Raw genomic sequence first — 24,854 nt, forward strand, 5'->3', positions numbered from 1 at the left:
AGAGTTTACACTCACCTAAAGGAGATGGGGAGAGGAGGGTAAGAAAGGTCTGCAGCAGAGACGGGGCTTGCTGGTTTGCTGCTTGGGAGGCTGGACGGTGGAGGGTGGGGAGGCGGGGGAGCTGGATTGTCATGACCCCTGCCTGCCTGACCCACGGTCTCTGCGCTCCCAGCAGGAAGGCAGCCACCTGCATGCCCTGGCCTTTGACAGCCGGCCCAGCCATGAGATGACCGATGGGCTGGTGGAGGATGAGGCAGGTACCAACGGCGAGAAGAACCCTGAGGAGCCTGTGCGCTTTGGCTGGGTCAAGGGAGTGATGGTGAGTGGGGCGTGGATGGGATGTTCAGGGATGGGGGTAGGGTGACAGAGCTCCATTCAGGCTCAGCTTGGACTCTCGGGCCTTAGTAGTCAAGGCAGACCCAAGACTCAGCCCGGGCCTCAGTTTCCCCATCTGCCTAGTGACCTCAAATTTTCTCTGCTTTTGTACTTCCTGACCTCCGTTTACCTCCCAGACTGAGACCTAACCCTGGGGAAGATCTCTATTTGTCTGCTCAGTCATCATGTGACCTTAGACAAGTTACTTAACCTGTCTATGCCTCACTTTCATCGTCTATGAAATGATGAGCATTCAATGAATTAATAGATGTAAAGCGCTTGGATGAATGCCCACCTTGGAGTTATTGAGAGAAACTGTGTTTCCCCAAAGAGCCACCAGAGGGCAGTACTAAACACAAATCCACAACATTGTTTTCTCATTCTCCACGTTGGGAAGGAGAAGGTTTGCTGTTTTAGACCCCAAGATAGCAAACAATCTAATGTACTTGGCTTTGGAAGACATTATGGCACTTTACAGAGGGGATCGCATGAGATCTAGGAGAAAGCTTCCCGCTCTGGGAGGCAGGAAGCCTGGGTTCTGCCAACTGCCTGCTTGGCTGTGCCTCTTTCTCCATCTGAACAGTCAACCCCCCTCTAGCTCCAGAGGCCCGTAATCCGGAGTCTGGGTCTCCCTCCCTCACTGTGGTGGCCAGAGCCTGGTGTGGGCCCATTCAGTACCTCAGAGCATATGGAGGGCCTTCGAAATTTCCCAGGCCTAAAATTTTGAATCACTATGTTATATACCTGAAGCTAATATAATATTGTAAATCAACTATACCTCAATTTTTTAAAATAAATTACATTCAAAAAATTTTTAAAGGCTTAAAAAAAAAAAAGAAAAAGAAAAGAGAAAGAAAAAAGAAATCCCCCTGGGCTTGTAAATGCCATATGTCCCCCACCCCAAGACGTAGCTGGGGTCAAAGACCACACCAGCCCCTCCCACATGGGATTCCAGCCTCAGCTGTGGCGTCTGGCTTTGCTTTAAATTCGGAAGCTGAAGTCAAAGCCACCTGAGCCCTGATTTCTGCTTGTATGTAGGGCATTGGCTCAGCTGGCGTTTGCTGAGTTCCCCCTGAATGCCAGGCTCTGGGCCAACAGCTGGCCACTGGGCCATGAATGGGGCTGGCAGACACAGGACCCTGGGCTTGGAGCAGGGTGAGGGGTGATAATGCTTGCTGCCCATCCTCAGGCCTCGATGGAAGGAGGGTAGGAGAGTGGTGGGAGGGACAGGGGGGTCTCTGGGTACCCCTCCCCTCCCTGCCCCACAGAACCAGAGAGGCACTGAAGTGGGCATCCACTAAAGTGGGTGAAGCAAGGAAAGAACCCAGGTGTCCCCTAGGTGCCCGATGCCATGCCAAGACTGGGGACAGGGACTTATGTGCTTGACCTTGGTGTACTCAGCCCCCCCCAGGTGGCCTCTGACCCCCCTCTCCTCCCAGATCCGTTGCATGCTCAATATCTGGGGTGTGATCCTCTATCTGCGGCTCCCCTGGATTACCGCCCAGGCAGGCATTGGTGAGTGCTGCCTCTGGGGGGCAGGGGGACGGTGCGCCCGGGTCCTGGTCCTCCCAGGCTCCACGGGAGCAATTTTGAACTTGGGTTACAGAGGTCAGGGCAGTGTGGCCAAGGAGCACTGGACGTGGAGTCAGCAGGCCTGGGGGCTCTCCCTGGCTCGGTTTGCCCTCAGTAAGTCACTTAACCTCTTGGAGCCAAGTTTCTTCTGCAGAGCATCTGGGTTAGGAACTCACACTGTGGACAGACCAGCTGCTAGCTCTGTACCATGCTGTGTGACCTTGGACAAGTTTTTAACCTCTCTGAGCTTTGGTTTCCTCATCAGTTAAATGGGGGCAATAACTGTCCCCACCTCACAGATCTATTGTGGGGTTCCTCTGATGCACATAAAACAGCACAGGGTTTGGCACCCAGAGGTGCTCATCAAGTGGTAACTATTACTTTATTTTTTATTATTAAGAGAGGATACCTACCCTTCCTTATGTAATGATTCTTTACATGTTGGCTTATCAGCTCCCTGGCTATTTAGAATATACCAGGAGGTAGACAGAGACCCATTTTTCAGATGAGAAAAGTGAGGCTCAGAGAAGGAAAGTGACTTAAGTCATGTGGTGAATCAGTTGGCTGATTCAGGTTCCTCAAATGGCTCCTTCTGAGAAATGCCCTGACTGAGTTTTGGGGCGATCACCTCCCCGCCCACCCCCACAGTCCTGACCTGGATCATCATCCTGCTCTCGGTCACGGTGACCTCCATCACGGGCCTCTCCATCTCGGCCATCTCCACCAACGGCAAGGTCAAGTCAGGTGGGCCCCTCCCCAGCCCCAAGGTCCTCCTCGTGTAGGTCCCCGAGTATTCACCCCGGGAACGGGTCTCTGAACCACTCCCTACCCTCCACCCCCACCCAGACAGGGACACCCCAGGCTGCCCCTGTTGATTCCAGATGTAGGCTTCGGGCAGGCTCTCCACACCTATGGGATGGGATGGCCTTGGTTGCCTCCTGCTCCATGAACCCCCTGGGCCCCATGCTCACCCCCTCCCAGCCTCAGCTCTGCCTGCCCCAAGTCCACCCCAGCCAGGTGACTCCTCTGGTTTCATGGCTCCTGGCTCTGTTCCCAATAGGCGGCACCTACTTCCTCATCTCCCGGAGTCTTGGCCCAGAGCTAGGGGGCTCCATCGGCCTCATCTTTGCCTTCGCCAACGCTGTGGGTGTGGCCATGCACACTGTGGGCTTCGCAGAGACCGTGCAGGACTTGCTCCAGGTGAGGTAGGGGCTGGACCCCGGGCAGACAGAGCCCCGGCCGCCTGCCACATTCTCCTCCACACCTTCTGGGCCGGGCCTTCCTGCCCCTCTACCCAATTTGGCCTTTAGGGACCAAAGCCACAGTCCGATCATTGTGGGTGACTCTGATGATCTCTTCAAATAAAGACTGTCCCCAGAAGTCTCCTTCAGGGTTGCGTGTTGCCTTTAGGGCCAAATTGTCCAGACCCATGCAGTAGCTGCTTTGGAGGACTTGTGGGCAGGGGAGGAGTTTGAGTTTGTGTTTTCCTATGAGAGGGCAACCATAAATGAGGTAAATCACGGTGGAGGAGCCTGGGGGGTGGGGTGGGCTGTTCAGAGGCAGCACGCAGCCTAGCCTGTCACCTCCCCCAGGAGTACGGCTCGCCCATCGTGGACCCCACCAATGACATCCGCATCGTTGGCGTGGTCACCGTCACTCTGCTGCTGGCCATCTCCCTGGCTGGCATGGAGTGGGAGTCCAAGGTAAGGACAGGATGTTGGGGAGGGATGTGGGCACGGTCGAGTGCAGAAGCGGGAATCGCGGGACCTGGTCCCAGTCTTGGTTCTGCCTCTTGTGTGTGTCAGATGAGCTTTAAGTTCTGCTGCTGTGACACAGACCCTAAGGAAGGGGGCCTTAAGCCAGAATCGTTCATTTCTCTCTCATGGAACAGTCCAGGTGTGTGTGGCCCCTGGGGACCAGGTATTCAGGCGCCTTCCATCCTGTGGCCTCTCTATCCCTGGGGTGTGGCCCTCATCCACCTGGCCCATGACGGCCCCCACCTCCATGTCCACAGCCCAGTCAGCAGGAAGGGGAAAGAGGGTGGAAAGGAGAGAATCCCCTTCCCCTTTCCTTTTCTGTCCCAGCCTGGAAGTTGTACATATTCCTTCTGCTCACTTCCCGTTGGCCGGAACATGGTCCATGGCCACACCTCACCGTAAGGGGGCTGGGGAAACGTGGTCTTCATCTGAACCTATCCCAAGCCCCGAGTCAGAGGTTCAGCATGAAATAAGGGAAGAGATGTTGGGCCACAGCCAGCAGCCTTGACGAGCACAGCCCAGGCCCCGGCCGCCCCACCTCTCACCCCCTGGCTCTGACCTCCAGCTCCACCACCTCCCCACTGTTCTTTGAATGCACCAAGCTTATGCCCCCATCATTCTGCTGCTCCATTATCCTCCTCCTTTAGGACCCTTGAAGACACCTTCTCAGGCCACCCTGCTAAAGTAGCCTCAACCCAGTCCCCGGGACACCCCCTGTTCTTACTCTAGATTCGTCCTCCTTATTTATCAGCAAGACAGGAGCCTTGCTATGTCGCCAGCTCCTAGAACAGAGCCTGTGGAGTAATGGGTGTTGAATGAGTGAATGAATGAATGAATGAGAGAGTAAGGGACCTGGGGCAAGCTCTTCCCTGCTGGGGCTCCCTGAACAGGCGGAGCCAGACCGTCTGACCTCCAGGCTCCCTTCCTCCCAGGCCCAGGTGCTCTTCTTCCTCGTCATCATGGTCTCTTTTGCCAACTACCTGGTTGGGACACTGATTCCCCCCTCTGAGGACAAGGCCGCCAAAGGCTTCTTCAGCTACCGGGGTACGTGCGGGTTGGGGCCACTGCCCGTGGATCTGGGGACAGGGACAGTCTGCCCACCAATCTGGCCCATTATGTGGGCACCGGTGTTACCGAACCAAACTTGGGTCCGCTTACCCGTGTGCAGTAAAGCCAATCTACTGACACTGGGTTGTGGTGAAGGAAAGTGCAGCGTTTATTTCAGGGTCAAGCAAGGAGTCCAGGGCAGCAAGTGCTTAAAAGACCCAGACTCCCTGAAAGCTTTCAGGGAAAGGTTTATAAAGATAGAGTGGGGGGGGGGGGTGTGATCAGCTGGTGGACATTCTTCTGATTGGCTGGTGGTGAGGTAATCGGGAGTCAACATCATCAGCCTTCTGGTTGCAGCTGGTCTGGGATCTACGTGCTTGTGGGCAGCACGCAGTTAACTTCTCCCACCTGATGGGGGTTTCAGTAGCTGCAAAACAGCTCAAAGGATCTGGCCCAGAATATTATCTATAGCCCTTGAGGAGGAACTAAAAGTCCTTGACTTTGTTTAATGGTTAAGCTACTATTATTTTGTCTTGCTTGACTGTTTTCTTCCTGCATGTTCTCACTTCTCTGATTAAATGTATTCTTTGACTAAAGCTTATCTACAGACAAAAGGCAGGCAGAGGACATGGGTGGGGGTCAATTCTGGGAAGGCCCCGTAGGGTCCTGCTCGGTTACATGGGGAGGCTGGCACCCCCGACCCCCACAGCCAGGAGCTGCCATGGGAACCTCCTGCCCGCCCGGCTGGGCCCAGAGAGGGTGCCCAGGCCTTCCAGGAGGCCCTGACTCAGGCCTTGTTTTTCCAGCGGACATTTTTGCCCAGAACTTGGTGCCTGACTGGCGGGGCGTGGACGGCAGCTTCTTCGGGATGTTTTCCATCTTCTTCCCTTCGGCCACGGGCATCCTGGCGGGAGCCAACATCTCCGGGGACCTCAAGGTGAGCAAGACGCCCAGCCCTCCTGCCTCCTGGCCCTATCCTACCAGGATGTCCCACTGGGCACTGAGCGGAGCCCTGAGACCCCAGGGCCACAGCTTCTAAACTTCTGTGTGACGCAATCCAAGCCAACCCAAATCCATCCCATTCATCCCACTCCATTCTGAGGCTGTTGATTGGCACCACTGCACTCTAGGCCTTGAGGGTCACCCCCAAAGGGGCTAGTCTCCTCCCTCGATCCTGGGACTCCCAGCCTAAGGGGAAGACTGACCCAGCTTGACCTTCCAAAACTCAGACGGGATCGGGCACATCCTCCCAGGGCTCTCCATCGTCTTGATGCGGGCAGGCTCCTTGGCAGGGCATGTGAGGCCCCAGCCCCGTGGGAACTGTTGCTGTTCCCATGACCCCTGCCCCAGCCCTGAGGATCTACTGCTTTGCCCCTGTTGCCCTGTCCCTCCTCCACACCTTTGCCTCTGCTGTGCTCTCTACCTGGGACTCGCTCTCCTCATTTCTTTACCTTGTAAAGTTCTGTTCCTCCTGCAAATTAAAGCCTCCATCCTTACACCTCTCCCAGCCCTTCTGTCAGAGGCTTGGTTCCTCTAATTTAGTGATGTCAGGCCACTTATGTCTCTGCCCCACCGCATCTGGAGAACTGGGGCCTACCTCTATGTCCCTATGCCCAGCTCAGGGTCTGACGCGTCCTAGGTGCTTGGTGCCTGTGTGTTGAGTGAACAGTGGTGGGATGTGGCAAATGGGAAGTGTTAGAGCAGAAGTACAATGCGCACAAGTGGGGGAGAAGTGCAGACTGAGGTGGCAGGGGCTCCAGCAAAACTTCTGGCTGAAGGTGGGGCTGAAGCTGGGCTCTGAGAGACGAGAAAGCCAGCGGCATCTTTGCCAGAGGGAGGTTATCAAAGGAGCTGGTACACGAGTGGGGATGAACAGTGAGAAGCCTGGCTTTGTGCTGGGGACCTTCACCCTCCATCTCAGTCCCGCTCGAAAGGTGCTCCCTGATGCATTTTCTTAAATGAATTAAGAATTGTGCACTGGAGGCAATCTCGATTTGCAGCGTGGCTCTAGCAGGACCTGGAAATCGGAGGGAGGCTGTGTTTGCCCGGCTCCTCTCCCTTCTCTGGGGAGCAGCCAGCAGGGGCCTGGTCTGCCTGCCCCGAGTTCTCTGCAGAGCTCGGGCTTGTGCTCAGGTGGCCTGGTTCCCCTCCCAGCCCCGTTATAGATCATCATAGCCTGGGGATTTATCTAGATGCTTTATCAAGCTTCTTAGGTTACCAACCGGCCCAGTGTGCAGGCATCAGGGTCAGGCAACTGTCTCCGAGCTGGGGGCAGGGGCAGGCATCTTCTTCTGTCTTAAATGCCCTCAAGCCCTAAAGGGACACTTTTCTCCTAGATCTGGCCCCTTGCCCATCCAGTGGGACAGTAAGTCCTCAGCGAAGAGCAGCTCCCGTTCATGGGGACTTTATGCAAGTCCCTTAAAACCTCTCTGGACCTCAGCTTCCCCAGCTGTAAACTGGGACTCACGCAGCCCTGGCTTCCCAGGGCAGGGAGCAAGGATTCAACGTGCTAATTTACATAAAGTGCTTACAACAGTGCCCAGCCCAGAGGAAGTGCTAAAGGCTGGTTGTCAAGGTCAATGTCATTTTTACCATGTGGCCGGCACGGTGCCTCCTTCTTTAAAAATAGTATCTGTGGGACAGCTGTAAGCTTCTACCATCATCACTCCCATGTTACAGACAAGCAAACCAAGCTTAGAGAGGGTTAGGGGCTTGCCCAGGGTCCCACACACAGGTGTCAGAGGATCTGGAATTCAAGTTTCTAAAACAAAGAGACCTCAACTTTGTCACAACAACTCCATCATTCAACCAATATTTTTTGAGCACCTGCTTTGAGGCCAGTGTCTTGTGGATGCAGCAGTAAACAAAAGAGACACAAATTCCTGCCCTCATGGAGCTGACATGCTAGTGAGAGAGACAATCAACAAATAAATAAGTAAAATCTGTATTTTGCCTGATGGTGGTTGAGCGATGGGGAGAAAAATCAAGCAGAGAAGTGGGGAGGCAATCCCTGGGTCAGGGGTGCAGAAGCATAGTGTGAATTTACACAAGGTGACCAGAGACTCCTGAGAAGGTGACATGTGAGCCGAGACCTAAAAGGGTGATGACAAAGTTGTCATTGTTACTATTAATCCTTTACGTCCCCCAACCCTTTAGTGCTTACAGAGCAGTCTCGTGACCATGATCTCATGTTGGTTTAATCTTCACAACCACCCTGTGCTAAGGCCAAGAAAATCATTATTAACTCAATTTGCTGATGCGGGGGACGGGTGCTCAGAGACAAGGGACTTCCTAGTGACTGCCGTGGGATCTGTGCCAGGCTGGTGTTGTCCCAGGTTGTGTCGCGTTACAGTCCCCACCCCTAACCGCTTATGTTTACAGGTGCTGGCTACATGCCAGGCTACCTTCTTATTTCACAGATAGCGGGGGAGAGACACTGAGGCTCAGAGAGGTTAAAGGGTTTGTTCCCAGGCACACAGCCAGGAAGAGACAAGCAAGATGTGGACCCAGATATGCCTGATTTGTGAGTTGGGCTCTGAGATTTCATGCCGAGACATGAGGGTAGGATGGAAGCCTGGTGTATTCATTTCCTGGGGCTGCTATAACACGTTACCACAAACTTGGTGGCTGACGACAATGGAAATTTATTCTCACACAGTTCTAGAAGCCAGAAGTCCAAAAAAAAGGTGTCAGTAGAGCCATGCTCCCTCTGAAGGCTCTAGGGAAGAATACTTCCTTGCCTCTTCCAGCTTCTGGTAGCTTCCAACAATCCTGAGCATTCCTTGGCTTGTAGCTTCATCCCTCCAATCTCTACCTCTGTCTTCATGTGGCCTTCTTTCCTCTGTGTGTCTCTGTGTGTCCTCTCCTCTCCAAGGACACCAGTCATTGGATTTAGGGCCCACCTAATCCAGTGTGACCTCATCTTAGCTAATTACATTTGCAAAGATGCTATTCCCAAATGAGGTCATATTCTGAGGTTCTGGATAAATGTGAATTTTGGGAGACACTATTCCACCCACCATAGGAGATCTGGGAGGTTGACCTGGTCTGTTGGCCTTGGGACCAGGGACTCAGGGCAGGGCTGGCTGGCCCATAGTCGCAGGGCCCCCAGAGCAGAGACCTCAGCAGCCTGGGGTGCTCCAGAGCCTCCAGCCTCTCTCCAGCCCTGCTCCCACTTCTCTCTGACCCGCCGCGCCCTTCCTGCCACCCCAGTGCCTTCAGAGCCACGTAAATCGTCCCCTCCACCCTGAGGCCTTCCAGCGTTCCTGGCAGTGTCTCCCCCACCTTGTTTCCCAGTGCACTGTGATCCTCTCTGTGGCGGGCACCATCTGCCCTGTGTTGGCAGGATCCCACCTGTACCTCCTCCACTTGGGCCAGGGCTCCTTAAGGGCAGGTTCAGGGCCTGGTCATCACAGATTGACCATGGGTTCCAGCACAGGGCTCCGAGTGTCTGAGGCAGAGAGCTGGACCATGGCCAGCTTTGCTTCGACTTGCCAGTGAATTTGAACAGTGTCATGGTCCCTCCAAGCTCTGTCACCTGTGATTCTTCCTGCCAGCTGAGCGGTGAGCAGAACGGCCCAGAAAAGCCTGGCAGGTTTACGAATTTACTTCCTATGACTAACGTGACCTTCGCCTCCAAGCTAGGGTCTGTGCCTGGATGGGAAACTTGCCATAAAAATCCCAGCCTGCGTTACTCCACCCAGGATCAGCACCCCCGGGGGGCCTGAGGCTGTGGACCTTGGTGTGGTCAGGACCAAGCCGCTGGGGCTCAGTGAGCTGGGCCTTGCTCACAGCTCCCTGGCCTCAGTTTCGCCACCAGCCACTTCTCAGGAAGCTATGTTTGAGAAAGTGCCTGGAAGAATGAAACACATGACGTGGATGTGAAGGTCGGCTACTACTGCCAGGAAAGCACCAGCAGAGTTCTTTCTCGAAGGGGAAGGAGAGAGTTTGGGGCTTGTCTATATACTGATTGCTGTGGAACCAGACAAATCAACTGGTGCATAATAGTGACTGCACGCAGTGAGCCCAGCTGGTGAGCTGGGCCCTGGTCTAGGAGCTTGACAAGGATTAATTGGTTTCACCAGCATCCCTGTGAGGCTGGAGGGGCTGAAGCACGGGAGGACATGCACGCTGCCCAGCGATCACCTGGATTTGACCCCAGGCAGGCTGACTCGGGAGCCCTCCACCTCACCCCACCCTTCACAGCCCCCAGAGCAAGCGTCAGCCAGGTGTCCTCGGGGACCAGGCCTGGGGCTGCTTGGAGTTCCTCTCTCTGCCTTGGGCTCCCAGGGCCCTGAATGTGGTCTCAGCCGTCCCCTTGGTTCTGTCCTGTCCTCCTCTGTGGGTCCTCAATCTCGAGGTGCCTTCCTCTCAGTGCCCCGGGGAAGGGGGTTCTGGTGGGTCAAGGTCAGTGTTTGCTGCCCCACCCTCAGCCTGACAAGGACAGGGCCTGGGAGGAGGCCCAGGGGCTGCCTGATGCCCTCTCTCCCTCCCTCCTCCAGGACCCTGCTATAGCCATCCCCAAGGGAACGCTCATGGCCATTTTCTGGACCACCATTTCCTACCTAGCCATCTCGGCCACCATTGGTAAGCTGCCGACCCAGACCCTGGAGGGGTCACAGGGTGCCTCCTGGCTCTCTAACAAGGATGGCTGGGCCAGGAGGACATGGCACCCCCAGGAAGTGGAGCCTCGAACTTTATTTGGGGGGCCCCTTGGGGGGTAGTTTGTGGTGGAGATGGGGGATCACCCCAGGCTCCTCTGGTCCCTTCAAACCTCAGGTTACAGATTCCATGGTATGAAAATCCTATAGGAAAAGTCATGTTCCAACTCCAGGAATAATGATCAAAACAATGAGGAGGAGGAGGAGGAAGATGACTCTAGCAACTGACTTATCACCACGTGCCCAGCCCTTTACATGCCTTATTGCATTTAATCTGGGCACTATCATTTCTGCCACTTGACGGAGGAGAAAACAAGGGCTTAGCGAGGTTAAGCGACCTGCCCAAGGTCACAGAGCCTGAGTGGTAGAGGTGGGCTGTGGACCAGGCCTGGGCTGCTGACACTCGCCTCTCACTGAGATCCTCACATATGCTTTTGCTCCCAATAGCCACATCGTGGGGAGAGCTGCTCGCAGGTGGCCAAGGGACGTGGCCCAGGTCCTAGCCACTTAGGGCCTGAGATCCGGTTCTCCATTTTAAGGAGGGCACTGTGACCTCAGGTCACTTAAGCTCCCTGTGCCTCTGTAGAATGGCAATGACAATAAAAGTAGTAGTAATACCTGTTTCCCCAGAGCGTTTAAAGTCCTTAACACAGGACCTGGCACATCGGAGGTGCTCCTGCATGGTAGCTAAACTCATTGTCGTCGTCATCATCATCATCATTATTATCATAAAGTAAAGGAAGAGCTGACCCATCAGCAGCATGTCTCCCTCTGCAGAAGCGTCTGGCGTTTTCGGGGTGGGGAGGGGAGGGGAGGGGAGAGGAGGGAAAGGAGGCCTCCCCACGCCCTCCTTCCTCCTCAGGCTCCTGTGTGGTTCGAGATGCCTCCGGGATCCTGAATGACACGGTGACCCCCGGCTCAGGCGCCTGCGAGGGGCTGGCCTGTGGCTACGGCTGGAACTTTACTGAGTGCTCCCAGCAGCACAGCTGCCGCTACGGCCTCATCAACCACTACCAGGTACGCGCGGCCCTGCCAGAGGCAGGGAGGGCCGGGTGGAGGCTGGACTGGGCTGGGGTAGACAAGGTTTGGGGGGCTGGCCCCAGGCTTGGGAAAAGAGCTTCAGGTAGGGGCCTGGGCCCAGTTTTTGCCGTGGCGGGCACTGGGTCCCCAGTGAGGGTTGCAGACTCAGGTGGCAGCTCCCAGACTCAGCCCCTGCCTGCAGAGGGGACTGGGGTGCCCGGGGTGGGGGCTCTGGACCCCACCCCTCACCATGGGGGCCCGAACCCCATGTCCTTGCAGACCATGAGCATGGTGTCGGGCTTCGCACCCCTGATCACGGCCGGCATCTTTGGGGCCACCCTCTCCTCAGCCCTGGCCTGTCTCGTCTCTGCCGCCAAAGTTTTCCAGGTGAGGCTGTGGAAAGGGGCGGGAGTGTCTAGGAGGCCAGGTGCAGGGGGCCCCAGGTGACTGCCACAAAGGCCTGGAGGAGTCATATGACCCAGTGTCTAGACTGAAGGAAAAGGAGCTAGTAAAGCAAACGCTTGCAGGAAGCAGCCCCTTCCTGTGCCGAGCTTTGAAGAGCAGCTGCCTTTCCCACCCCTCACTCCCTCTGTGCAGCCTGGCACCCCGTTTGCAACCCCCTCCCAGTTTCCCTCTGATGTGATCAGCCCCTTTTGCCCTTTCAGTCTTCGTGGTGAGGTGGGGAGGGCAGGAGATCTGTCCCCTTTCAAAAGACAGAAGCCGGGACCCAGTTCAGGAAGTGCCCTGCTGAGGTCACGGAGAGAGCAAGCAGGGCCTGGGGTCCAGGTGGCCACAGGGGAGGGGATGGGGCAGGTCCCGGCCAGGGGGTGAGCCCGTCGTCCTGTGCCCACAGTGCCTGTGCAGAGACCAGCTGTACCCGCTGATCGGCTTCTTCGGCAAAGGCTATGGCAAGAACAATGAGCCAGTGCGTGGCTACCTGCTGGCCTATGCCATTGCTGTGGCCTTCATCATCATCGGTGAGTGGCCACAGGGTACGCAGGGCTGCCACCTCTCCCGGCCAGCCGTGAGGGCCATGGGGACAGGGCCCGACATGCTTTCCCTGGCTCTGCATTCCTGTGTCCTGGCAGCCGGGACCTCCCTCCCCAGGTCTGAACTAGCCCCCAGGAGCACATTGGGAGCACAGGACAAGCTGACTGACTCCTCCTCGGGAGCTGGTACAAACAGCTGGATCACTATCTCTGTAGGTATAGAACCTAGACCAACCTCATTTCTCAGACCTTGAGCTGCTGGATCCCTTGGGCTCCAAGGTAGGGGTTGCCTTAGGAGAAAGATTCCAGTTAATCAGTTAGTTAGATTGACTTTCTATCCTGGCTTTGCCATATGCCAATTGTGTGACCTTGGAAAAAATCACTTCACCTCCTAGAGCCTCTGTTTCCTCATCTGAAAAATGGGAGTAATGATGCATAGAGGGTGTGTCACAGATGGGCAGGAAGAGACCATGTGTATATATCACACACACACACACACACACACACACACACACATGCATTCACATACGCACACACTCATGTGTGCACACTCCCCAGTACTTCCTGATTTACTTAGCCAACGAGGCAGAACTTGCTAGGAGAGAGGTGGCCCTACCAAGCAAGGGCAATCGCCGTGCCTTGGCATGATGACCCCTGGTTCCTGCTCCCTATGCAGGAATGGGGTCAGGATCAGCTGTTGGTGAACCTTCCCAGGCTGGGGGGGCACCTTCCTGCCACAGCTGAATCCCTGCTCTAATACTTAGGCTGGCGTCACCAAGCCATGAGACATAACCCAATGGTCTAGCCACTTCCACTCAAGGGAATCTTTCTGGACACTAGATACTCCTGGATCCTGCACCAGATGAAGAGGCAGCAGGGCCACAAGCAGGGAATGGAAACACCTAGTCAGGCCTGGCATTCCCAGATGTTCCTGGATGTTTTCTGCTCACCCTGCCATCCACCCCTGCCTCGGGTTCGATGTCATTTTATCTGGGTGGTTCTGACTGTACCTCAGATGGAGGATCACGATCTCAAATGCTCTGGGGCAAGGCTCTTGTGCTAATTCAAAGGACTCATGTACAGAAGGCCTGGCACATAAGAGTTGTTTTTCTTGTTTTGGGATCCACAGAAGCAGGCCCTGAGACAAGGATTCACATGCAAAAGTGTGTCTAGGGATGCCAGGGGTTGCAGCAGGGCAGGGGCTCGTGAGACAGGGAAGGGAAGGAGCCGGTTCTTGAGTGGGTTTCCATTGTGGGTGGAACTGCGATACAGTCTCAAGGTTTCAGAAAACAGAGAACATGTGTCTTGGGTCACACTGTAAAATGTATTTCTTACTGTAATTTGTGGTCACACAAAGAAGTGTGATAGCCACTGTCCTTGGCCATCGCGTAGCCTGATGGGATCTACCCTCACACTGCTCTCCATCCTCTTTAGAGCCGGCAGTTTACAGTTTACAAAACACTGGACTTTGAGATTCACAAAATGACGGACCCATTTCACAGATGAGAAAGCTGAGACTCACTGAGCCTCGGTGGCCCATTTGGGGTCCCCTTATCCTGAGAGGGAGGGTACCAAGGACTCCTTGGTGGAGTTGCCCAGTAGACTGTTTCCTCTCTCCCTTGGGTCCCTGAAGCTGAGCTCAACACCATCGCCCCCATCATCTCCAACTTCTTCCTGTGCTCCTATGCCCTCATCAACTTCAGCTGCTTCCACGCCTCCATCACCAACTCACCCGGTAAGCAAGACCCTCCCCCTTCATGGGGGGAGGCACCTGGGGCTGGAGTATGGAGCGGGGAGTGGAAGGCATGGATGCAGGTGGGCAAACCAAGGTCACCTCTCAAATTGAAATCAATTAAAGGGACCATTCATATAATAACAGTAATAACAGCTATCCTTTATCAAGCACTTACAGTGTACACTATACATGGATTCATGCACTGTTTACAGTATGCAGAGACTTTACTAGTTAGTGCCTTCCTACACCAGTTTTAAGGGAGTCAGGAGTCTGATTCCCCAGAGAGGGAACAAAATCGTCAGTCACAGACGGGGTGGCTGCAGGTTGCACGTTGCCCAACTCCAGGGGACGCCACTCATAGATGTTATAGATTTTTATGTTTATTATGAAAATTTTCTGGCAGATGGCAGTAAAGAGTCTCAAGGAAGACTTTTTCTAGTTAGCCCCAAATCGCCGACGGGCTGGTGCTGGGACCACCTTTTCCCTAGACCATGGACCATGGTGCCCTGGAGCTGTGCCGTGGAGCGGCTGTCACTAGTGGCGGCCCTGGCATGGCCTGCAGGTGTGGGGCTAGGCAGAATCATGTCCTTCCCCTCCATCTCACCCCCTCGGCTCTGTGTGAGCCCTGGAAACCAGCACTGCTGTGACGTTGGATGTCCTGTGGCCGTATTTGGCCAGAGCTGGACACCTCCCCCTTGGTGTAGCCTGTTCACATGGCAGGATGCCAGCCAAGGCAGGTGTGTGGCCCTACCAGAGCCTCCAAGCCCAGCTCCAGGAAGCAGGGTGGGGGGGCGGGCACAGACTGGGACCCCAGCCCTGGGCACTGCGGGCATTGCCACCCAGGCCCTGCCCAGCTATGCTGGCCCAGGAGGAGGCTCCGGAGTACTGAGCGTACGTCCTGCCCTGTGCCCCCCGCCCAGGGTGGAGACCCTCATTCCGATACTACAGCAAGTGGGCGGCGCTGTTTGGGGCGATCATCTCCGTGGTCATCATGTTCCTTCTCACCTGGTGGGCGGCCCTCATCGCCATCGGTGTGGTCCTCTTCCTCCTGCTCTATGTGATCTACAAGAAGCCAGGTGTGCGGTCACAGGCTGCCCAGGGGGTCACGCGTCCCTTCTCGCCCTGAGGCTGCCAAGCCGTCCTGCCTGTCAGCTCAGCCGGAGGGCCTGCCTCAGGCGCTGTGCTCTCAAGGGCCCCCCTCTGGTGCTCCAGCCTCATCCCTTCCCACGGGTTGAGGAGCCCCCGGGAGTGTGCCCACTCAGAGCCCACACCTCTACTACTAGACCACCCCCCCGGACACGCAGGGCCTGACATTGCCTGCCCAGGTCCATCCTCCTGAGAGTGGCCGGCCCACTGGTGTGCACACCAGACCGAGGGCTGCCTGACTGAAGGGCAGCCAGCCCAAGCCTGGACGTGTGGGCAGGGATGTCTACATGCATGCAGGCAAGGATCCCAGGGTGACAGCAATCTGGGGGTGGGATGCAGAATGCCGGGAAAGCCTAGCGCTCTAAAGTAGAACCCGGCCTTCCAGGTCATTGTGAAGATCTTTTTGTCAAGGGAGGAGAATGTTTTGTAGAGTCATTAGCTTGATGCATAACTTTTAAACGTGTAGCCATATTGCATGTGCAAACGTTAGGAACAGATCTACAGGCTGTCTACCTGCTCCCACGGTGCTCGGTTCCTGAAGAAGGTCAACATATGTATGTCTGGTTTCTCCCATGACTTCTAACCTTGCACATGCCCCTCAGAGGTGAACTGGGGCTCCTCGGTACAGGCTGGCTCCTACAACCTGGCCCTGAGCTACTCGGTGGGTCTCAACGAGGTGGAGGACCACATCAAGAACTATCGGTGAGTGCAGCCTTGCGGATGCCTGGGAGGCAGGGCTGGCCGTGACCGTGCTCCGGGACGCTCCAGGCCAAGGCCTGTCACCTGACCGGCAGACTCATGGTGGGCACAGCCCCCTCACAGAGAGGAAACAGCGTGGAGGAGCACTGCCCAGCAGTCAGGAGACCGGGGCTGACACTGCCCAATGGGGACCAAGCAAGTCTAGTGACTTCTCTGTACCTAAGTTTCCACAGAGGAATATGCTCTGGGCAATACAAATGCGAAGGACAATACAGTCGTCCCTCGGTATCTGCGGGGAATTAGTTCCAGCCCCACCTCCCCACCCCCACCCCCCAGATACCAGTATCCTCGGATGCTGAAGTCCGTTACATAAAAAGCCTAGCATAGGTGGCCCTCAGTACCCATGGTTCCACATCCACAGATTCACCACCACCTTCGGTTGAATCTGTGGGTGCGGATACACAGGGCCACCTGTGTCTGTGAGGGTGCTCTGGTGTTGTGATCATGAGACTGACTGGGATGAGCCTCTCCCGAGTATCCTTCGAAGCTGATTCCCCTCTTTAGTGAGGAAAAGTGTGCACCCAGGACCCCCTTTCCATCAGATCACCACGTTAATAATCGGATGTATCTATGTTGCATTACCGCTCAAAGTGCCTTACATAGCCTCACCACAACCCTCTGAGGTACATGAAGTTACTAACCACATTCACAGGTGAGAACACTGAGGCCCAGAGAGGTTAAGTAACTGGTGCCAGGTCACACAGCTGGTGAGTGGCCCATTTTGTCTGGCTCCAGCTGAGTCTGGTAGGGACCCTTGACCATGACCCTTGGCTGCCTCTTGACCCAGAGGCTGACTCACCCACCCAGTGGCGCAGTGATCTCATAAGTGATGGGCCTCCCCACTCCCAGTCTTTATTCTTTTCACATCCTGCTGGGCTGGGCGGGGCAGGAGCACAAGATGGAGCAGCAAGATGGTGGTTTGCCCACATGCAGCATTTGGTGGCCTGAGCAGGAAGGAAAAGGGGCACCCGGTGTGGTGGCCACCAAGAGAGCTGGAAAGGAATCATAGACGGGAAGACCACAGGGTGGTTCACCTGTCCTAGGAAGGGAGTCCTGGGAGGTGGTGGAACTCCAGGGGCACCTGTATCTGGCATCCAGACCCCCAGCTCTGTCCTGACGGCTCACACCCTTTTCCCTGCCCCTCCTCAGCCCCCAGTGCCTGGTGCTCACGGGGCCCCCCAACTTCCGCCCGGCCCTGGTGGACTTCGTGGGCACCTTCACCCGGAATCTCAGCTTGATGATCTGCGGCCACGTGCTCATTGTGAGTGCCCCCTGCAGGGGGGCGGGGCTGTACTCCTGGAGGAGCCCCTGGGCACCAGATCCACCCCCGGGGGCAGCAGGAGGGGCTGTGGTGCCCAGAGCAGGTTCTCTCCCTCCCCCATCCCTCTCCCTGGCTTGCCCACACTGTCCTGCCTCTCACCTGCTCCTTCCATCTTCCTTCCACCCCTCCCTCTCCCTCCTCCTCTGCTTTTCCTCCCCTAATTCCATAAAGGAGAACCAGCAATGAGCTCAGGGGACAGCCTCCGGGGCAGGAGAGGGGCTGAGTCCCAAGCCAGAGGGTGAAGGCCACCCCTGATGTCACCTGCCCCTGTCACCCACAGGGACCCCGCAAACAGAGGATGCCTGAGCTCCGGCTCATCGCCAACGGGCACACCAAGTGGCTGAACAAGAGGAAGATCAAGGCCTTCTACTCCGACGTCATCGCTGAGGACCTCCGCAGTGGTGTCCAGATTCTCATGCAGGTGCGCGGGCCCGGGGCTTTCTCACAGAACTTAGTTGGTGTGACGACCTAGAAGGCGGGATGCCGTGAGGGGCTAGTTGAAGCCCCTTTTGCTGCAACAGGAGTACCGCCTTTCTTGCCTTTCCAGATGTGCTGATTCAGGGCACTTTCTCAAAGTGCCCAGGGCCTGGGGAAACTGCTTTGGAGACCTGTGGGAGCTGATGACACATTTTGTGATTTTGTTTTTTTTGAGATATAATTTTACACAGCAAACTGAAATAGTGTATAGTTTGATAAATGTTTACATATGCAGACACTGCTCAGTTCTGTGAAACCACCAGTCAGATCAAGTTCTAGAACATTCCACTGGGCAATTCATTTTACTGTTCAGTTTTTTCATTTGTAATGGGATGCATGAATAAAATAACAGTTGTTAATTCTGAGTCAACATAGGGGAATCCTTTTCAGTATTTCTCAAAATTAGAAAAAAGAGCATACGAGGTCTCCTTTTGGGATTATAAAAATATTTGGAGAGTAGGTCGAAGTTATGATTGCACAATATTTTAAGTATACTAAGCGCCACTGAATTATACACTTTTAAATGGTTGATTTTCTGTTATGTAAGTTTCACCTCAAAAAGTAAAAAAAAAATTTTAACATGAAAAAAAAGAGAAATATAAAAGATGTAAGAATTAGATGACCCAGGAATACTCCAAGCTTGACATCCAAATTCAAGTCCCTTGTTATAAGAAATAATTTACTAGAGAAGCTGGAGCTGGGATAATCCAGAACTTATGGGACAGTCCAGCCGCTGGCCCCGGCTTGGAGAGGCCGCAGGGGAATAACTCTGACTGTAGCTTCACCTTTCTTGTGGGTGTGTCCAGGCAGACAGGACCCTGAACTGGCAGATGTGTTTCCTAAGCCCCCATGACATGGCAGAGAGGACAGCTGGGGCTGAGATGGAGCCCCACCCTAGTCACAGAACAGAGCCCCGTGGGGCCTGTGGCCTGGTTCCTCACCTCATCCCCCCCACCCACGGCAGGCTGCAGGTCTCGGCAGGATGAAGCCCAACATTCTGGTGGTCGGGTTCAAGAAGAACTGGCAGTCGGCTCACCCGGCCACAGTGGAAGACTACATCGGCATCCTGCAGTGAGTGAGGGCATGAGGGAGGCAGAGCCTGTGGTGTCTCAATTTGGGCCTTTGGAGTTTCCTGGGCCTTGGGAAGTAGAGGGGGAAACAGTGGGTGCTGTAAGAAGCTGAGTCCACTGGTTTGAAGCTGAGGAAGAAAAAGACAGTCTGAGGGTTCCCCACTCTGACCTGTGAGTCATAGACACCAAGATCAGCAGAAACAGGCAGGTAACACAGTGAAGTGGGCCCAGAATGGGCATTAGGGAACAGTGGGGATTGTGGCAAACTGGAGAGAACAGCTGCTATTTGGCTCCAGCTAATCGTGCCCAGGCAGAAATGTGGGCCCGGTGTTGCTAGATCTAGTTTTTCAGAGAAGATGAAAATGTGGGTTTTTAGGTGAAAATCTTGTGTCCACCTGGAGGCTTCAGAAGACCTGCAGATGGCCAGCTCTCAAGCTGTGAGGTGGTACCTCTGAAACCAGGCCTCCAAGGAGGCGACAAGCTTGGGAGATGGGACCAGGGGGATAAACTCCCTAGGGATTTTAGGGTTAACTCCAAACTCTTTCTCCTTCAGCTCTTGCTGTGCAAGGTCCAGAAAATGCCTACCTGAGTTGTTTTCTGCATTGACGTGGTACAGAGAGGCAGTGTGCAGGAGCATTTAAAGAACGCGAGGCTGAGTGTTGGGGACCTGGGCCCTGCTTCCAGGTCTGCTGTGAACCAGCTGTATGACTCTGAGCAGTGCATCTCACTGCCTCTAACAAAATTACAATAGGAGGCGGTGTATACCTGCTTTTCAGGAACCCCCAGCTTCAACACGCCGAAACTCCAAATTGCTGGGGCCTGAAAGGCCCCTGTCCCAGTGATGTGTAGTTAAAGGAGTCCAGAGAGGGCAGTGCTTAGCCTATTGGATTAGCCCTAGTGGTGGGCTCTTGGGCACTGTGTCAACCAGGCAGTAAATATACTTGTGGGGTAGGAGCCTTGTAGACATTTATATAGACAACCTGTTGATGTCTTCATGAGCGAGGCCATTCTTGTGTGCATACCTGTCCTCAGGGTTTCCAGCCTCAGCTATTTAATTCTAATCCCAGTTGGCCACTTCCTTAGTGTGTGTCATGGGCAAGTTACTCCCTAAAACTCAGGTTTTGCATCTGTCAAATGGAGAGAGTAATTCCCATCCCCACCTCTGCTGGCAGAGTTGTGAGGAGTAGCTGCATGTATCAGGAGGACAGGGCCTGGCCCTAAGACTGGCCTGACTCAGTTTTCCCCAAGTACAGGGTCTGTAGGATCCATAGTGCCACAGACGGTAGAGCTAGAGAGGTCCTGGGGGCCTTTCCAGTCCTGCCTGCACATTATACAGATGGGGAGACTGAGGCCCAGAGACGAGGAAGGGTATGAGGGGAGGCAGGGTCAGCTCTAGACACCTGGCCTGCTGGGGGCTGGGGCCGAGGGGAGGCTGACCCCACCTCCTCTCTTTCCAGCGACGCTTTTGATTTCAACTACAGCGTGTGTGTCATGAGGATGCGTGAGGGGCTCAACATCTCGAAGGTGATGCAGGCGCACAGTGAGTACACACCCCACCTTCTTGACACCCCATCAAAATCAGAGCAGGATATCAGGAAGTTCTAGAACACATTTTTTTAAAGTGGTACAGGGAAGACAGGGGGAAATTAGTAAGTAAAAGGTCACAGACTCCTAGAAAGTCCGCTTTTGATGTAGATCATCAGGTTTCTAAATGGAGAAACCGAGGTCCAGAAAGGGGATGTGACGAGCTCAGGGTCTTACTTCCAGCTGGGGCCAGAACCAGAACTGGACCTCAGAGGTCCCCGAATCACGATAAGAACTTTTGTAACCAGTGGGATAAAGAGGATTTAATAGCCAGGAAAAAGGAAAAGAGGGGTGAGAGAGGCTCACGTAAAGACAACAGAGTATGAAAACACACCCAGAAAGGCCATGAAAACTGGGTGTTTTGGTCTCCAAAACCAGGACTGGGGCACTGAGTAGGGATGTGTGTTACATGTAAAGTCACATGTAAACAGGCAGATCTGAATGAGTAATTTTTAGAGGTGTGAAAGAAAGAACGCATATGAAGACAAACGGGGAGGCAGTGCTGAGGGAACCGGGAGGTGTGGACGCCGCAGGCTGGCCTGAGTCTTGTTCATCCAGGTCACCGAGGGCATGCCTGGCACCCAGCAGTAGTTCACTGAATATTTATGCAACCAGAATTTACAGAACAGTGGCCACACTCCTGACCGAGGCTGCTCTAGGCGCTGGGCGTGCAGCAGGGAGCAAAACAAAGTCTGCCCTTGAGAAGCTGACATTCAGGCGGGAAACACACGGACACTGGACTCACTTCAGGCAGCGACAGCGTCCTGAGGAGGTGTCCTGAGGAGGTGTCCTGAGGAGGCCAACACAGGGCATGCGGGCAGGAGGGCCTCTCTGAGGAGAGGGCTTGTGGCTAGAAGGGGAGGGCTGGGGAAAGAGGGCTCCCAGCCCAGGGACCACTCACCACGCCACCCACCACTGAGGCCTGGTGGGAAGGAGCGTAGCCTGTCTGAGCAGCAGAAGGAGGCCGGGTGGGGCCGAAGCATGAAAGGAGGCAGAGGCCAGATCTGTGGAAGCTGAGAGTCAGGACCTTCTTCCCAGGGTAAGGGGGAGCCCGGAAGAGCCCCAGGCAGGAGAGCCTGGGAACAGAGCTCCCCCTTTTTTGCAGTTAACCCCGTGTTTGACCCAGCAGAGGATGGCAAGGAAGCCAGAGCCAGTGGAGCCAGGCCGTCTGTCTCCGGCACGGGTCAGTCCCACCCACTCAGAGGCTCAGGGCGCTCTCACCCTGGGAGCAGCTAGTGACGGGCCACCGGGGAACTTGGGCAAGGGCAGAAGGTTTTTGCTCGTGACAGTGGTGCCTGAGACCCCTGGGATTAAGCAACAGGGAGTCGGGGCGTGGGGCGGGGAGCAGGATAAAGACTGCCAGCCCTGCTGGAGAATTCAGTGTCCAGGCATCATGGGACCCCCACCCAGTGAGCTCTGGAGCCCAAGTCCCAACCCCTCCGAGGCCCCCCTGGCCAGGCTCCAACCGGGAGGGGCAGCGATTCTCTGGCAGGCAAGGGAACCTGCAGTGTAGGAGCTGGGGGCATCCTGTGCGCATCTGTGAGGGGCACAGTGGAGTTGTTAAGAGAATGACCCCAACCCCCCAGTGCCAACCAGAATCCCAGGAGAGAGAAGCTGGGAGCAGGGGAGGGGCACATCCCAGCCCTGCCCATCCCGGGTCCCTGCTCCTTGAGTCTCGGCATCAGGAGGGCCCATTGGCGGTGCTCTGGGCCAGTCCCCCAGTGCATGCCTGCAGCAGGGGCTTCCGGCCACCACGTGCACAGCCCCAGTGACGGCAAGCCCACCTCCCAGGGCAGCTCGCTCTGTTTTCAGACACACTCGGGTATTTGGATGGGCTCTGCTCCCATGTGACCTGCCCCTCTGCTCCTGCAGTGGACCCCGAGGGCCTGGTGCAGGAAGAGCAGGCCAGCACCATCTTCCAGTCGGAGCAGGGAAAGAAGACCATTGACATCTACTGGCTATTCGACGATGGAGGTCAGTGCCCCCAGGATGCCGGATCCCCCCCAGCCGTCTCCCCTCTATAACTTACTCTCTCAGCATGCCCCTCCTGGTCACTCTCGACAAGGCTTCTGGTGGGACCTTGGAGCCCAGCAAAGGGAAATAGGGGCCCCTGGGCTCACAGGAGCCTGGCTGGGCCCCTCTCTTGGCCCCATGCTTTTCAACTATAAAATGAGAGACTTAGGGGAGCAGCTGAGGTCAACATGAGGTGGAACCTTCAGACTGGACAGGCCCTTGGGGTCACAGGCACATGACATAAATGGGAGAGATGGCCTGGTGCATAGGAAAGCTGTAGGGATATCCTTCACTTCCCAAAGAAAAACACTCTCTCCCATTTTTCTTAAAGCATATCATTCTCAGCTTTATTGTTCCCACCCTGATTGAGTCCTAGATACAGAGAAAATGTTCTGTTCCAGTAAGATATATCCTATTGTATATAGGATGTGATAGATAGTATTGAATGAGCACTTACTGTATGCTTGACACTAAGTGCTTGCATGGGTTAACCTAATGCAATCCCCAGGTAGGAACGATTATTAACCCCGTTTACAAATAAGGAAACTGAGGCACAGAGTAGTGAGGTCATTTGTGGATTACACAGTGATAAGTGACAGCGATCTAGATTTACGTGTGAAATATCCCAATTGTTAAATGCCAGCTCACTTGTTTAAAAGCATCGTGCAGGCCACATAAACCCCAGCCCACAGAGCCCCGCGTTTCACCCCTGGTTTAGTCTGACACACTCATTACAGAGGTGGGTACACTGAGGTCCAGAGAGGGGAAGCGGTTTGCTAGTGGCAGAGCGGGGCAGGAACTCAGAGAGGGCTGGATCCTGAGAGCATTTTCCTCTTGACTCATGAGACCCTCTTTGCCAGGCCTCACCCTCCTCATCCCCTATCTCCTCGGCCGCAAGAAGAGATGGAATAAATGCAGGACCCGCGTGTTCGTGGGGGGCCAGATCAACAGGCTGGACCAGGAGAGAAAGGCGTAAGTGGGGGGCACTGTGTGGGTCGCGCGGGAGCAGTAGGTGTCACCCCAGCACTGCCCCAGCCTGCCTCCCCCACTCCACTGCCCCCGGGGGCTTGCCCCTCTCAGGTCACAGCCGTGGTGAGGAAGCTCTGGGCAGGAGCAGGTTTCTCTCCATTTCAGAGGTAGTTTTGGTGTCCTGTCCCCCTTTAGTAAGATGCACATGCCCTAGTCCCGGCCATGACAGGGAGAGCTGTTAAATTTTAAACCCACAAACCTCAAGGAGATTTGTGTGAAATGAAGGATGGAGAAGGCCCCTCCTCCTCAGAAATGAGGCGGAGCTTAGAATCTTTCAGGGCAAAGTCCCCCCAAGCTTGGGTTGCTGCCCGTGGTGAGACCAGAGGTGACTTCAGTGGCCAGGATAAGGGGCAGAAAATCCGGAAGAATCTGTTGGTGAGAAGTGACTTAATTCTCCAGTTCTGTGGCTGATTCTCTGTCTAAACAAGAGGAAGCAGGCCTGGCTGGAGTGCTTGGCAGGAAATGGGATCCACCAGAATTTAGTGACATTGGTTTATTGGCTTTATTGGTCATGTCTTTCTGGCAAGAGATGCTGGTTTTCTGTTTAAATTGTGATGACAATTTCCTTTCAGGATGTATCTAAGTAAGAATGTGAGTTGACTTAAGCTGAGAAGGAAGTAAATAGTAGGCAGGTACACAGGTGTGGAGGTGGCAGGAATTGGGCAGGTGGCACATATGTGCCTAGATTTGGGCACCTGCTTCTTTAGAGCAAGGTCAAGTGAGGTCTAAGGTCGTAGGATGGAGGACTGCTGGAGGGTGCATCCGGGCTAGGAAGGACGGGGTGGGTGGCTTGCCTCAAATCATGCAGTTAATTAACCAGAGAGAAAACCCTGCCCAGCCTTTAGTGCCTGCCATGACGCCCCAGGGTCAGGACCCCATGGCTTGTGCCACTTTAGTCCTATGCCAGGACCACATCCCCACGACCCCTTCTGAATCACCCACTGCGTGAGTTAAGGGTGACCAGCAATCCCATCTCGTTGTCCTCATCTCCCACTGAGAACTTCTCTACCGGAGGGCCCTTCTCAGCAATGCAGAGGAGAGCATTGCCTGGGAGACGCAGCATCAGCTTCCCTGTGCTCTCCAAAAGGTAAACACACCTCGAAGGCTGCTTTGCCCTCTCGGCTTCCTGTTCCAGCTCCAACTGAAAGCTGGGTTCAGCAGGTTTAGTTTAGTTCAAGGCTGCAGCACTGTGGGGTCACAGGATGTCTTTCAAGCAAAGGGTGTGAAATCTCCTCTGCCCCCCAGCTGACTCTTGACCAGGCCACGTCCTCTGCCTTCCTCATGACTGCCTCCACCCAGG

At 55.0% G+C, this 24,854-nt stretch overlaps 1 protein-coding gene across 4 annotated transcripts in view; it reads left to right on the forward strand.

Annotated features, from left to right (window-relative positions):
- SLC12A3 (solute carrier family 12 member 3) overlaps window positions 1-24,854 on the forward strand; it is a 36,295-nt gene that overhangs the window by 546 nt on the left and 10,895 nt on the right. Inside the window, exons 2-23 of one of the 4 annotated variants that reach the window (XM_060129928.1) lie at window positions 173-319; window positions 1,815-1,890; window positions 2,596-2,691; window positions 3,008-3,147; window positions 3,540-3,650; window positions 4,637-4,748; window positions 5,558-5,688; window positions 10,253-10,337; window positions 11,274-11,428; window positions 11,711-11,818; window positions 12,285-12,408; window positions 14,054-14,155; window positions 15,076-15,231; window positions 15,904-16,003; window positions 17,210-17,321; window positions 17,662-17,802; window positions 18,823-18,929; window positions 20,386-20,468; window positions 21,618-21,665; window positions 21,834-21,836; window positions 22,385-22,486; window positions 23,386-23,497. In XM_060129928.1, the coding sequence (XP_059985911.1) occupies window positions 173-319; window positions 1,815-1,890; window positions 2,596-2,691; window positions 3,008-3,147; window positions 3,540-3,650; window positions 4,637-4,748; window positions 5,558-5,688; window positions 10,253-10,337; window positions 11,274-11,428; window positions 11,711-11,818; window positions 12,285-12,408; window positions 14,054-14,155; window positions 15,076-15,231; window positions 15,904-16,003; window positions 17,210-17,321; window positions 17,662-17,802; window positions 18,823-18,929; window positions 20,386-20,468; window positions 21,618-21,665; window positions 21,834-21,836; window positions 22,385-22,486; window positions 23,386-23,497 (2,351 nt within the window). Of the gene's footprint in view, window positions 1-172; window positions 320-1,814; window positions 1,891-2,595; window positions 2,692-3,007; window positions 3,148-3,539; window positions 3,651-4,636; window positions 4,749-5,557; window positions 5,689-10,252; window positions 10,338-11,273; window positions 11,429-11,710; window positions 11,819-12,284; window positions 12,409-14,053; window positions 14,156-15,075; window positions 15,232-15,903; window positions 16,004-17,209; window positions 17,322-17,661; window positions 17,803-18,822; window positions 18,930-20,385; window positions 20,469-21,617; window positions 21,696-21,833; window positions 21,837-22,384; window positions 22,487-23,385; window positions 23,498-24,854 lie in introns of all 4 variants that reach the window. The other 3 variants (XM_060129929.1, XM_060129925.1, XM_060129926.1) reach the window with 3 other exon arrangements.

The sequence above is a fragment of the Lagenorhynchus albirostris genome, chromosome 19 (assembly GCF_949774975.1).
Source record: "Lagenorhynchus albirostris chromosome 19, mLagAlb1.1, whole genome shotgun sequence".
NCBI lineage: Eukaryota > Metazoa > Chordata > Mammalia > Artiodactyla > Delphinidae > Lagenorhynchus > Lagenorhynchus albirostris.